General features: G+C 34.7%; 1 protein-coding gene across 1 annotated transcript; it reads left to right on the forward strand.

Annotated features, from left to right (window-relative positions):
- The first annotated feature begins 656 nt into the window (after positions 1 to 656).
- Positions 657 to 2,541, forward strand: LOC132626767 (uncharacterized). The gene is made up of 2 exons (XM_060341753.1): positions 657 to 1,102; positions 1,603 to 2,541. The coding sequence occupies exons 1-2, from the start codon at positions 1,016 to 1,018 to the stop codon at positions 2,050 to 2,052; spliced, it is 537 nt and encodes a 178-aa protein (XP_060197736.1). The 5' UTR covers positions 657 to 1,015; the 3' UTR covers positions 2,053 to 2,541.
- Positions 2,542 to 15,049: the final 12,508 nt, after the last annotated feature.

Below are 15,049 nucleotides of genomic sequence, written 5' to 3' on the forward strand. Positions count from 1 at the left end.
CATAATCAATAAATGTGTAAAAAAGCAAATATAGATATGATTAGATATATATTTCAAATACCCTCTCCCGCAAACTATTTAAAGAGGTTAACACAAAATTTTGAAGGAAATTAACTTCTTGAGCTATAAGTCTACTCTTTCCGGCTCAAATTATTTGTCGTTTTAAAAATTCAAGATCCAATTTTTTTTTTTTTTTTTTTTTGTATTTTACCCTTATTAGTATTTTGCCATTAATAAAGATGACACATAAATTGAGTAAGAATTTATGTAAAGAGATTATAATTTAGACATAAATATGAGTAAAGTTAGTCAAATACCTGTCCAAATTAATGGAGTATTTTTTAAGGGACGTGCAAAATAAAAAAATAAAAAAGAAGACAAATAATTTGTGACGGAGGAAGTATCTTAAATTATACTCCTTCTGTTCCAGTTTATGTGATATAGTTTGACTAGATATGGTGTTTAAGAAAAAAAAAAGACTTTTGAAACTTGTGATCTAAAACAAGTCATAAATATTTGTGTGGTTTTAAATCATTTAAGGTAAAACAGAAAGTTTTAAGTTAAATTAGTTTTAAATATAGAAATGTATCATTCTTTTCGGGACAAATTAAAAAGAAAAGTGTATCACATAAATTGAGACAAATCTAGTAATATTATAAGAGTATGGAAAAAATATTTCAACAAATTGTAATTGGTTTAATTGCATTCACATCTTTGTTAATCTACAGCCATTTTTTTACGAATTCTAATTTGACCACTGACCTTTCCTTAATCAGAACCTTGTTGAATGCGTGAAGTAATTTAATTGCATTAAATATAAAGAAGGCTTGTACTACTATTGGGAGTTGAACGATAAAAAGTTTAAAAAATAGACAAGAGGAGGCATTAATTAGGGCTTGCAAACAGCAACGGCCATTGAGCCCCCAAAGGCGCGATAATTCCTTTCTCCTCCCATTTCCTTTCCTTCCAACTTTCCACTCTTTCATTTTCCTTTTCCCTCTTCAACCAACCAAAAATGTCAAACAAATCCCCCATTTTCTCCATTGTTGAACCTCAACACTTCAGTGACTATGGCTTCGACCCTCAAATCGATTATTTTCAGGTATGTCATCAATACAACTCCTATAAAATTATTTTGTCGTGAAATACCTATTATTTTTTTTATAATAGACTGGAATTTAGAATAAAGTGTTTTGAAAGATCGAGTCAAATCAACTGGTGCATTTTGCACCGTTACATTCAATAAAGATCCACTGTTGTCCTGTATTTCACTACAGTTTCACTCCCTCGGTCTAAGGTTATATGTCGCGGTTTTTAAAAATTATTTATCGTTTTAGAAATTCAATATGAAATTAATTATTTTCCTCTCATTTTACTTTTAGCCGTCATTGTTCTTAAAGAATACAAACCCTTCAATTATGGATTGATGTTATGATCATTCAAATACCAATAAAATGTAAAATAGTTTAAAATCCCTCCTACATTTCATTTCTCAAGGGACGTTCAAAAGAAAATTATGATAGGTAATTTGAGAGGAAGGAGTAAAATACATCATTAATGCGTTATTTATGAATAAGTTTTTTTTACCTCTGTTTTAAACAGATTTTGGAAGAAGCAAGAAAGCACAAAATCAGAGAAACAGCAAGATCATCCATAGACACATTACATTTCAAGCTACAAAAACCAATCTCAAAAGACGAATACTCTTCAAAAAAGATCAAGAAGAACAGTAGCCGTAAAAAATGGTGGAAAAATGCTCTTCTCTTCTTCAAAAGGAGTAGTACTAATAATGACAACAAAATCTCCGACACCGTTAATCTTCACCGGCAACCTACTTTACGGGGAACATCGATATCTGGGCCTGTATATATTACTGAGAGCAGAAGTGGCTCCAACACACCTTATCGTAAGACTAACCGGTCAACTTCCGGTCCACTTGCCGGATTTTTGACTCCTAACCGAAAAGGTGACGTGGACGTCCCGTATGTTAACCTCAGGGAGTTTAATATGGACCAGCAACAACATAACATGCCAATATATTTGGTCACGTGAATAGATATAAGTGCTACTGCTAATTATTGTTATTCTAATTTAGACCTTTTTTAGGGTTCTAAATTAGAAAGTTTATGACCCTTTTAGTCTTTAATTAAAAGGGCATCCTATAGAATAGTTTCTCTCTTTTTTTGGGAGGTTTTTAGAAGTGCAACTTTTAGTGATAATTAGCAGTATTGCTTAGATGATAAGTATCCTTCACTTCCAACTCGAAGGTTGTGAGTTTGAATCACCAATTTAAGTGCTGCTGCTAATTATCGTTATTCTAATTTAGAACTTCTTTAGGGTTCCAAATTAGAAAGTTGATAACCTCCTTCAGTCTTTAATTAAAAGGGCATCCTCTTGATCCTTTTTTTTTTCTTTTTCATTTTAAGTGCTATTATTGATGGCATGAAGCAACTTTTTTCTTGTGACTTGTCAGCAGACAGCAGACACTCTTTATTGGATTTTGCAGCCTATTGAAATGAACTGATTTATCTGCTAGAAAAAGCATGCTTTTGCTTTGACCATGTTAATGTTTTTACACCTTGTTAGTTTGACCGGAAAGTTGCCTATCACTTTTAACTAGAAATCATGTGAAAATTTCCTTCGTGTTAATGTTTTTATCTTGTTAATTTGAAGTGATAACTGAATATATACCCTTGGACAAATAAAATTTTACATTGCTATGCCCGGAAAGCTCTTTCATATTTCTTAAACTTTTTGGAGGTTTTAATTCAGCGGAATGACCTGGGAGATTCCTATACTTGTTCTGCTTTGTCATCTCGGTCTTGTACTCCGGGGGTTTCATCCAAACACTTCTACGGGGTCAAAACAAGCATTTTATCTCCTAGGCCATTCCGATGTTTTAATTAATAATGAAATAGGTGGTGGTACATAAACCTGTTAACCGGTTAAAACCGGTAACCGGACCGGTTAAACGGGAACCGGTAGAACCGGTTAACCATTTAAAAATTACCGGTCCGGTTTCAATATTTTTGAAACCGGACCGGTTAAACCGGTTTAACCGGTGAAATTAAAAAAAAAAGAAAAAAAAAGAGTATATATATATATAAAGTTATACATATATATAAGTATATATAGTATATATATTAAGTTATACATATATATGTATATGAAAAGCACTATTCTGTATTGCTGACTTGCTGTTAGCCTGTTAGTCAGTAAATATTTAAACTTTAATTATAAACTTGTATAACATATGTAAATATACTCACAATATACTAATAAATACTATAATATATATATATATATAATATAAAAAAAAAAATTAACCACTTTGAACCGGACCGGTTCCGATTTGGGATTTCAAACCGGTAAATCGGAACCGGTTAAGCGGTTCCGATTTTTAACCGGAAACCGGCCGGTTCTCTAACCGGTTACCGGTCCGGTTCGGGTTGCAACCGCTTGCCACCTTTACTGGTACAAGTGATGGACCAAGGGTACATAAATTCATGCCCAATTGTTGGGGCCATTATCTAAGTGCCGTTAAGAGGAAGCTATGATATTTGTCTTTTTGTCATGGCACAATATTTAATATTATTTGGAGACAGTTGGTTGTGTGGTACATAACAATATGGTCAAGACTGAAATTTCTTGGTGACCGTTTGCTTGTTGGGTCTCCCTAAGCTCCACTTTTGAATAATTGAGCGGTAATTGCTTACATCATTACCCATTTGTGTTTTTTTAGCAACAAGTTGTACCTCCTTCGCCTTAAAAGCATTCCATCAACAATATATAATTTCAATTGCGATTTACAAATTCAACCCCAACAACATCATTCATACTGAAATCTCTCAAAGTGGGATCTGAAAAATTATCTAAAAAGGCATGATTTGAGATTTTAAATCATTTTAAATATAAAACTTAACTCATAAATTTATATTTTATAAAAAAAGACTCATAAGTTGGTAAATATTTTTAACAATTAATCTCACTAGTCATTTACCAACTTCATTAACTTCCACCAACCTTTATTTATGTCAATCATGTGGGAGGATTATATTAAAGAGTAGTTATATTACTATTCATGTTAAATTTTCTTTTTTATTGAACTAAAATTTGATCAATTGATGTTGCATTTTAAAGAAGGACCTCTTAATTTTGTTATGAACTATGACTTGCTCATTTGGTAAGATTGTACAAGAATTGAAAATATTTTGATAGTTTTCATAACTTGTGGGTTTTTATGTCTATCAGAGAAAATACAACTTAAGATATTCAAATTACATGTCCAAACATGTTTTGAAATCATGGTTTCAAACCATGTCCAAACGGCTCCTTGGGGTATGAAATTAAACTTGTACTGTCTTTTCTTTCTCTTGTTCATTTTCCTCTTTCCGTTAGATCAAGTTTCTTCTTCTTTTTACACTTTAGGGCGAAACAGAAAGTAAAAGAAGTTCGTCATAAATTTTTCTTGGCAGAAAATTATTATAAACAAACTCCACAGAAGACTCGACATTTGATCGCTGAATATAAAATGAAATCCAAAGTGTTATTATAAAACTAAAGTAGATATATATAAAGGGAAGAAGCCGCGAAAACAACTTGACAATATGTAAGTGAAAGGAGAAGTCGTTTTCTGAAAATGGAAAGCCCATACTCGTTGTTAATCCACTACGCTCCAAAGAAGCTAGTACTAATTTTAGGTGAGACAGCCAATGTGGCTAAGTCTATAACTGCTGTTTTCAAATTCACAAATACTCTCTCTAAATGTATATTAGAATATTCGCAGTGACTCAATTATAATTTTCGCAAAATAGATTTAAAATATAAAGAAATAACCATATGAAAAACTAAGGAGATTCAATTTACTATATATACATAAAAAACTAAATTAATCTTGTACTCATATACAATATAATTTTCTGGCAAATGGGATTTGGGTGAATCCCATATTCCCTTCGTTCCGCCTCTAAAATTCCAATTTCCTATAAATAAAATATGATGAATCAATAATTGAATCAATATGGAAAAACATGCATGACAAAAATACTGTGTGATTCGTAAGCAAGGATTAATCGCATCTGGATAAGTATATTTCTCTTTGAACTTTCCGTAGTGAACATATGTCGGATATACTCGGTCAATCGGTAGATTTGATATCTTTGAACCGTCGAGCTTTGATGTATACCTAGACAACCACATGTCACACAATTAACCCTTTAACCATCTTTGGTTCTCATTGGTTTTGTTCGTTTCAGCCATGAACACTGCCTGGTTCATAAGTGCGTAGAGAATTGGCCTCACAGAATTCTCCTTGAAGCGGCTTACACTTCACACTTACATAGGTGATTTCCAAATGTGTCATCCCGTAGATACACTATTTGATATACCCCGTATCAAACTTAGAAACCATTAAAAAGCCGTAATGCTTTATCTTGGTACTGAACATTGTCTCATCACGAGAATGGACCAAAAAGTTATTGTGACAATGTTGAACCGTCATCAATGACTTTGTTTGATCTCTTTGAACCTAGATCTTGGGATCTCCAGTCTTCTAGGTAGAGTTACTGCCACGATGACTTGTCCTCGGCCAAAGTCCCATTCCCCTCGATGATCTTTCAACCACCTCTCTAGTTAGGCCTTTAGTTAGTGGATCCGACACATTATCTCTTGACTTAACATAGTCAATTGTGATAATTCCACTAGAGAGTAGTTGTCTAACGGTATTATGTCTTCGTCGTATGTGACGAGACTTTCCGTTGTACATAACGCTCCCGGCTCTTCCTATTGTCGCTTGGCTATCACAATGTATGCATATAGGAGCCAACGGTTTGGGCCAAAATGGAATATCTTCTTAAGAAATTCCGGAGCCATTCAGCTTCTTCACCGGCTTTGTCTAAAGCTATGAACTCGGATTCCATTGTAGAGCGGGCGATACATGTCTGTTTGGATGACTTCCAAGACACTGCTCCTCCACCTATGGTAAAAACATATCCACTTGTGGATTTAGTTTCAGTTGAACCGGTGATCCAATTTGCATCACTGTATCCTTCAATAACTGCAGGATACCTATTATAATGCAAAGCAAAGTTTTGAGTATGTTTCAAATACTCCAAAACTCGTTTCATTGCCAGCCAATGATTTTGGTCGGGATTACTAGTGTAGCGACTTAGTTTACTTATAGCACACGTAATATCAGGTCGCGTACAGTTCATGATATACATCAAACTTCCCAACACTCTGGCATAATCCAATTGAGAGTGACTTTCACCTTTATTCTTTGCAAGAGCAAGGTTCATATCAATTGGCGTCTTTGCAACTTTAAAGTCCAAATATTTGAACTTTTCAAGTACCTTTTCAATATAATGAGATTGTGACAATGCTAGACCTTGAGGAGTCTTATGGATTTTAATTCCCAGAATTAAATCGGCAACTCATAAGTCTTTCATATCAAACTTGCTAGCAAGCATGCGCTTGGTAGCATTTATGTTAGCAATGTCGTTACTCATTATCAACATATCATCCACGTACAAAAAAGCAATGACGACGTGGTTCAGAGTGTTCTTAATGTAGACACATGTATCACACTCATTTATCTTGAATCCATTTGACAGCATCGTATGGTCAAATTTTGCATGCCACTGTTTGGGTGCTTGTTTTAGTCCGTAAAGAGACTTAACAAGTCGACACACCTTCTCCTCTTTCCCTGGAACTACAAACCCTTCAGGTTGTTCCATGTAAATTTATTCCTCTAACTCTCCATTTAGGAAGGCTGTTTTCACATCCATTTGATGGATTTCAAGACCGTACACGGCGGCTAACACTACTAACACCCGAATAGATGTAATCCTCGTTACCGGCGAGTATGTATCAAAGTAATCAAGATCTTCTCGTTGTGTAAAACCTTTAACAACTAGTCTTGCCTTATATTTATCAATACTACCATCAGCTCTCATTTTCCGCTTGAAAATCCATTTGGAACCTAAAGGTTTATTCCCTGGAGGAAGATCAACCAATTCCCAAGTATGGTTGTCCAATATGGATTCTATCTCACTATTGATTGCCTCTTTCCAAAATTGAGCTTCCGATGAAGACATAGCTTCATTGAAAGTTCGAGGCTCATTTTCCAACAAAAATGTTAGAAACTTTGGTCCAAAGGAAGTAGACGTCCTTTGACGTTTGCTGCGTCTTGGATTTTCCTTATTAGGAATATTTTCCTTTGTTTCTTCTCGAGGTCGTTTAGATTCTTTGCTAGACGACTCACATTCCTTTTTATACGAATATATGGTTTCAAAGAAGTCAGCATTATCTGATTCAATTATTGTATTCACCTGAATGTCGGGATTTTCAGATTTGTGAACCAGAAACCGATATGCCTTACTATTTGTGGCATATCCTATAAAAACACAATCAACGGTTTTAGGTCTTATTTTTACCCTTTTGGGTTTAGGAACTTGCACCTTGGCCAAACACCCTCATACTTTGAAGTATTCCAAATTGGGCTTCCTTCCTTTCCACTTTTCGTATGGAATTGATTTTGTTTTGCTATGGGGCACTCGATTGAGTATTCGGCTAGCTGTTAGAATAGCTTCCCCCCACAAGTTCTGGGGTAACCCAGAACTTATTAATAGGGCATTCATCATTTCTTTTAGTGTTCTATTCTTCGTTTCTGCAATTCCGTTTGATTGTGGCAAGTAAAGGGCAGTCGTTTGATGAATAATACCATATTCCAAACATATTTGTCTAAAAGGAGATTCATATTCACCGCCCTTATCACTCCTTATCATTTTAATCTTTTTGTTAAGTTGAGTCTCAACTTCAGTTTTGTACTGCCTGAATGCTTCAATTGCTTCATATTTACTATTAAGTAAATAAACATAGCAATACCGCGTACTATCGTCAATAAAAGTTATGAAATACTTATTTCCACCGCGAGATGGGATTGACTTCATGTCACAAATATCTGTATGGATTAAGTCTAAAGGACTTGAATTCCTTTCAATTGACTTATAAGGATGTTTAACATACTTAGATTCAACACAGATTTGACATTTTGATTGATTGCATTCAAACTTAGGCAATACTTCCAAACTAATCATTTTTCGCAAGGTTTTATAATTGACATGTCCTAAACGTGAATGCCATAAATCATTTGACTCAATCAAGTAAGACGAAGCAGAAACTTTATTATTATTAGCAACAACCATTACATTCAGTTTGAAAAGGCCCTCTGTAAGGTAACCTTTTCCTATGTACATCTCGTTCTTACTTATTACAACCTTTTCAGAAACATAAACACACTTAAAACCATTCTTCACTAGAAGTCCGGTAGATACTAGATTTTTCCTAATTTCAGGAACATGACAGACGTTGTTGAGAGTCACCACCTTGCCAGAGGTCATCTTCAACAGGATCTTTCCATAACCTTCAATCTTGGCCGTTGCAGAATTTCCCATGTAAATGGTCTCGTCGGGCCCGGCGGGAGCATATGAAGCAAAGGCTTCTCTAACAGCACAAATGTGGCGAGTGGCGCCAGAGTCAATCCACCACTCCTTCGGAATTCCCACTAGGTTGCACTCAGGCAACATAGCGCACAAGTCATCAACCTCATCGTTTGTTTCAACCATATTAGCCTGACCCTTCTTCTTTTCCTTCTTCGGAGCACGACAGTCTGCAGCTTTGTGTCCGATTTTTCCACAATTGTGGCAGTTTCCCTTGAATTTCTTCTTGTTGGGATAGTTCCTTGGTCCCGATGCCTTTTTCCTCTTTTTCAGATTAGTTGGGGCAGTTTCAACAATATGTGCTCCCCCTATGGTTGATCTCCCATTTGCCTTCTTCTCCGCTGCCTTGTTATCTTCCTCGATTCTCAACCGAACAATGAGATCTTCCAGTGTCATCTCCTTTCGCTTGTGTTTCAAGTAATTTTTGAAGTCCTTCCATGAAGGAGGCAACTTCTCTATCACTGCCGCAACTTGAAACGCCCCACTAATCACTAAACCTACACCAAACAATATGTAAGTAATAGTGTACTGAATACTTTCGACAAAGGTATAAAGCAGATTTAGACCTTCAGCGAGGAGATCGTGGATGATAACCTGCAACTCTTGAACTTGAGTGACAACAGACTTGCCATCTACCATTTTGTAGTCCAGAAACTTGGCAGCGATAAACTTCTTTAGTCCAGCATCTTCTGTTTTATATTTCTTTTCCAACGTATCCCATAGCTCTTTTGATGTTCCCACATTGCTATAGACGTTGTAAAGATCATCCTCCAGTCAGCTAAGAATATAATTCTTGCACAAAAAATCTGAGTGCTTCCATGCCTCAGTTATAACAAAACGTTCATTCTCAGGTGTTGATTCCGGCAGAACCGGAACGTCCTCCTTAATAAACTTTTGAAGGCTTAAAGTAGTTAAATAGAAGAACATCTTTTGTTACCATCGTTTGAAATCAATCCCGGTGAATTTTCCGGGCTTCTCTGCCGGAGCCGGTGCTGGTGCGGTACGACTGGAGGACGCAGCATTGCTCGTAGAACCAACCACGAGGGTTGGTGTGGCATTAGCAGTAGCAGCAGTATTCAAATTTGGAATTTGGTCTCCCATTTCTGTCATACGAAACAACAGAAAAATTTAATAAACAGTGAGTCAGTTTAAATTCAAAAAATGTTCGAACTGAATCTGTTTTGATAGCAATAAATATAATACACAACGGTGAAGATTTTATTTCTTCAAACCGAATCAAGTTTACACAAGACAGATTTAAAACCTTCAAACAGAATGTAGGAAACTGTATGTTGTATACTTGATGAAGTTTTTATATCTTCAAATCAAGTATCCAAATGAGTAGAAAGTTCTGAAAACTTTAATCTCAACCGGAGTAGAAAATCTGAAGATTTTAGTCTCAAGCAACATACAAGTTCGTTACATGCAAACAACAAAGACACAAGTTTCTTTTATTTTGTGGACAGCACTGTTTTATGTTAACAAAAACATTTTTTTTTCTTTCAAATAACGTTCTGTAGTCGTTAAACAACAACAAATGAACACAGAAATAGTTGTTAAATTCCTTAAGCTTGTTATCCTCCCGTGTTCAGAACTGTCGTAAACCAAAATCAGAAACTGGAAATAAAACCAGTAAGTAGAAAATGAAAAAAAAAACTGTGTGAATAAAATTAACAAATATCCGAGACCACAGAATTCACTGTGTGTCCTTAAGGAATTTAACCCCCTCACTGTACCCGAGGTTACGGATTATTTCCTCCCAGGATATAACGGATATACCTGTCGTAGGAGTGGCGGTACCTCAAACGCCTACGACTTCGGCGAACTCAAATCTGGCAACGAAACACAGTAAGACTCGATAGTTTTATTTGTGGAGAAAGAATGCAGAATATGTAATGCAAGGAAAAATTGTTCAGTAGTCGAAAATTGAGGCATTGCCTCAGTTTATATAGCCTCGAACATGCCTGTTCAGAATAGGCTTGGTGGCTGTTCGGAAAGGTCATACCTTTTCTGAAAAAATAAGAACGTTGGGGAAATTATTTTTTTCCTTTAAATTTTATTCCGCGAAAATTTAATTATTTATTAATTAATATTTTATGGCGGAAATAACAAAATAATTTCAGAAAATGAAGATTGAATTTAAATAAATTTGGTCCAAAAAGATTATCAATCAAATCATTTAACCAAATCCAAAGCCGAGCGACAATCCCTTTCTTGACCCTTTAAGAGTTAGAGGAAGTGCTTTCTAATATAAGCACATAACTTTCCCTTTCTACCACCAATGTGGTACAAGGCTCCTTTTCAAAGGAACTTTGCTTTGAACTTCATTTTCCTTCAATTATCTTTTTTCCTCTATTTCTCATTCACACCAACTTAGCTAGCTTCAATCATTAACTAGCTTTAACACTTCATGGTTTTGCAGTACAAGTCTCATCCACCCTCCTTAATGTTCTTTGTCAATGTACTCTGAATTTCTTTTAAAGGTAATTAGTATAGTTATTATATAAAATAACATAATCCATCAAATCGCAAAGTTAACACTTAAATTAACGATCTATGCTAATTAGTTACTCCTATTATATTTTACAATCATGATTACTTTTAATCACATGATCAATTCAAAATCTAAGCCTGAGGCTTATTACTTTTAATCACATGGATTCAATGTAACTTGAAAATCTATACCCTAAAATGAACCGTAAAGGAAAGTGTTAGCTTCTAGAATTCGGGTACGTAGTTCGGTTTTTAGCAAAGTAGCGTTATAAAATGAAAATAATAAAGATATTAAGGAGACCAAGAATTTAACGTGGTCAGTCTAGGTGACCTACGTCCACAAGTAAAGACGAGCAAATTTACTATACTGAAAAGTGGAAAGTACACAAAGAGAGTACAAAATTAGAGTAGTAATCTACTGTAAGAGTAAATTTCGCTTAACCCCCTTAACGTTTAAGGATTGGGAAACAATACCCCTACCAATTATGATAACCCCTTTTAATGCCATTTAGAATGAAAAAAAGTGTTTGATCTTATTTTTTTTTTCCTGTGAGCTGGTAGAAGTAGACTTTTCCGATAACAAATTAGTGGGAAATATCCATGGCCAGATTTCCTCTTTGAAATATCTTTATATCTTCATTCGATCTGAGTGGAACAACAGGTGAGAAGCTATTAGTCGTGCCATCAGGAACCTATTACTCTCAAACATCTATCTTCATCTGAACATCACGAGTTTCGATGGTGTAATACATGATGAGATAGGCCGACTGACAAACTCATATACCTTGTCACTCGAAGACAATTACCTAAATGGTATTATTCCTCTCTGTTGTTAGCAATTTATATTCGATAATAACTTGAACAAAATCTAAAAAATAAATATTACAGGAATTATTCAAGCACACTGAATTCACAATTTCCCCTTAAGAAAATTATTCCTCTCAATGTACCCGAGGTTATGAAATATATCCTCACAAGATAAAATAGATTAACTCACTAGCGTAGCTGTACCTCAAACACCGATGAACGACGAAGGCAACATGCAGTAGCAAATCACACATAATTATTTGAAGTGCACAAAGAAAGAAGAAAACAACCAAGATTTTCGTAAGTAAAAATCTGAGGACACGGACAAGTATTATAGACCACAAAGGGTAGTGTGAACAGGTGCTAGCTATTATGCCTTATCGAAAGAGTCACAACCTATTCATTTCCCATTCACACCTCTTGAAAACCCAACATCTGTTTCTATAATATCTCTACCATAGCCTATTTTGCTCACTGATAATTCCTTTTGTGGCAATCTTCTCTCCAATAAAATTAGAATTATTAGCTGAACATTAACTAGTAGGGCAAAAACAGGCCACTCTATTAATTTTACACCTTACAATCCACATGGGCTTTTAAAGGAGTCCATTTGAATTATCTAGTCCGGACCCAAAACTGTTGTCCGCAGTTGGTTGTAGTACACTAGGCCAATGTAAGAACCTTACAAAGACGGATTTGCACTGGTCTTTAGCTTTTGACCCTCAAATTGGTAGTCTTTAATTTTTATCCTTCGCTAAAAATTCCTTGGTTTAGGGTTCGAATTCCCTCTCAGTCAAAAATTAAAAAAAAAAAATCGCAAGATAGAGTTTGGATTCGCAAAGCAAAGTTTTGTATGCAAAACTCTACCTCAAGCAACTCTGCCTTAAGGCAGAATTTTGCCTTAAGACATAAGGCAAAATTTGCCTTCAAGCAATTTTTTTTTTAACTTAGTTGGAATTTTACAAACATCTGCCTTAAGGCTTAACTTTTGCCCGAATAGGCCAAATTTTGGGTAAAAGTTAGCCTTAAGGCAAAACTCTGTCTTAAGACCTAACTTTGCTACAATATCTGCCTTACTCAATTTTTTTTTTTTATTGAGCCGGGGTTCAAACCCCATGGTATTAGGCGAAGGCCAAAAATTAAAAATCACCCATTTGAGGGACAAAAATTAAAGACCAGTGCATTGGGGAAGCTGCACAAAAAAGTTACAAACAACTTTTATGTTCACAAAACAGTGCTTTTACCTACATCATTTTAACCGGTTTTTATAGATTATTTAAAATTTAATCAAACACGGGGACAAACTTCAAATTCAATAAGAAACGAAGAGCCTGTTTGGATGGGTTCATAGCTTTTGACTTAAAAGGGCAATTTGCAGGATTGACCTTCGCTGGGAGTGGTCTTTAATGTTTGACCCTCAAATTGGTGGTCTTTAACTTTTATCCTTCGCTAAAAATTCCTTGGTTTCAGGTTTGAACCCCGCTCAATAAAAAATAAAAAAATAAAATCGTAAGGTAGAATTTGGATTCGCAAGGCAGAATTTGCCAAAGTTTGCCTTGCGAATCCAAGCATCTACCTTGCGATTTTTATTTTTTTTAACTGAGCTGGGGTTCGAACCTACAACCTCGGGGTATTAAGCGAAGGGCAAAACTTAAAGACTACCAATTTGAAGGACAAAAATTAAAGACCACCCCAAATGAAGGACAATCCGCGCAAAAAAAAAAGTCATAAGTTAGGAATTCTAAATTTTAATTTTTGGCTTAGAAAATAATGCATAAAAGCACTTTTTTTTTTCATCCAAACACTATAAAAATGATTAAAAGCTATTTTGACTTACAAGCATCTAAAATAAGCCAACGGGCTCGAAGTCTGTTACTTCAGCCCGGCAATTAAAATTCAATCCCGAGATATGAAGAATTATAAAGCGGCTAAACTTTAAATACATTGCCTGTCCTCGAAGCCCCTTCTATTAAGGGGCAAATAAAAGCCGTTATATATATAAACCTAGTGATCAAACACCAAAATAAACTTTAGTTCTAGGCACATTTCTAATAAATGATGAGAAGCACATGCGACATGTCAAATTCCAACAAATAATGTAATTTTTTTTTTCGTTCAGTAGTCAATAGGCATAATTGGATGTACAATATGACGAGTATGTCAAATTGCCTACTTGAATATTCTTGAATGTGAAACTATAACTAATGAAGATTACTTTTAAATAGTTGTTTAATATTACTCATAGAAGTGAGGTTATCATCATGGTTACCGCTCAATATGAGCTAAGAGTTATACTCTAGAAACCATGTGCAATTACGAACGTGGGTAAGTTTAGTTTTCTTAACAAAATTCATTCAAAACAAAGTTTCACAATTCATGTCAGTAGGATGTAACTCTAATTGTTATTCAAAATGGGAATTCTTGCTTTTAACATTAATTAAAATGTGCATCTTTAATCTTGCGCATTAGAATTGAATTGTTACCGTATATTTAAGAATAATTTAGTTATGGAAATAATCTAAATATGATATACTTTCAATGTAAAGAGACCAAACTGAATTACATGCTTTTATTTATTGAAGGCTAAATATGTTTAATGAAAGGATTAAAATCATAATTTTATTAATAATTGAGGAATCAAAAGTTTAGTTATTGTATCAATACCTGATAAATATTTCTACATTTAAATTATTCAGTTTCCTTTTGAGAGAAGAAAGGAATCGACGTTGAGGAATTTTACAAGTGCTAATGGCTGATTGACAAAGGTAAAAGTATGACCAACCAAAAATGAAATTCAAACTGGATAAACATGGCCACATATTGAAGATCTTTATTGGCTGTAAAGTATTCCATGAGTCGAATATGTTAAACGTCTTCGTTAAACAACGTGCATGGAAGCATCTTTGGATGTAACTTTATTAATTACTATATTAAGTTTGAGCTTTATCATAAAATACTCTGCCTAACTCGGAAAATAATATTACTGTATTTATGTGAGTTAACAAAAGAGCATCATAATATAATCAAACCAAGAAGTAATATGAGAACTAGCTCATAGTTAGTACTTTTTTCAATAAAAAACAAAAAAGAGCAAGACTAATCGGATTAGGTTGTTTTTTTATTTATGATTCAATATGTATCATCAAAGGACATCTCCTTTTCCCCATTGGCTACTTCCCCTTTCCCTATTCAGTGCCCACTGGCCAACTTTCCCGCAAAAAGATAGGGAAATAAAATGATAGGAGGGAAAA

This window comes from Lycium barbarum, chromosome 2 (assembly GCF_019175385.1).
Source record: "Lycium barbarum isolate Lr01 chromosome 2, ASM1917538v2, whole genome shotgun sequence".
Classification (NCBI taxonomy): Eukaryota; Viridiplantae; Streptophyta; class Magnoliopsida; order Solanales; family Solanaceae; genus Lycium; species Lycium barbarum.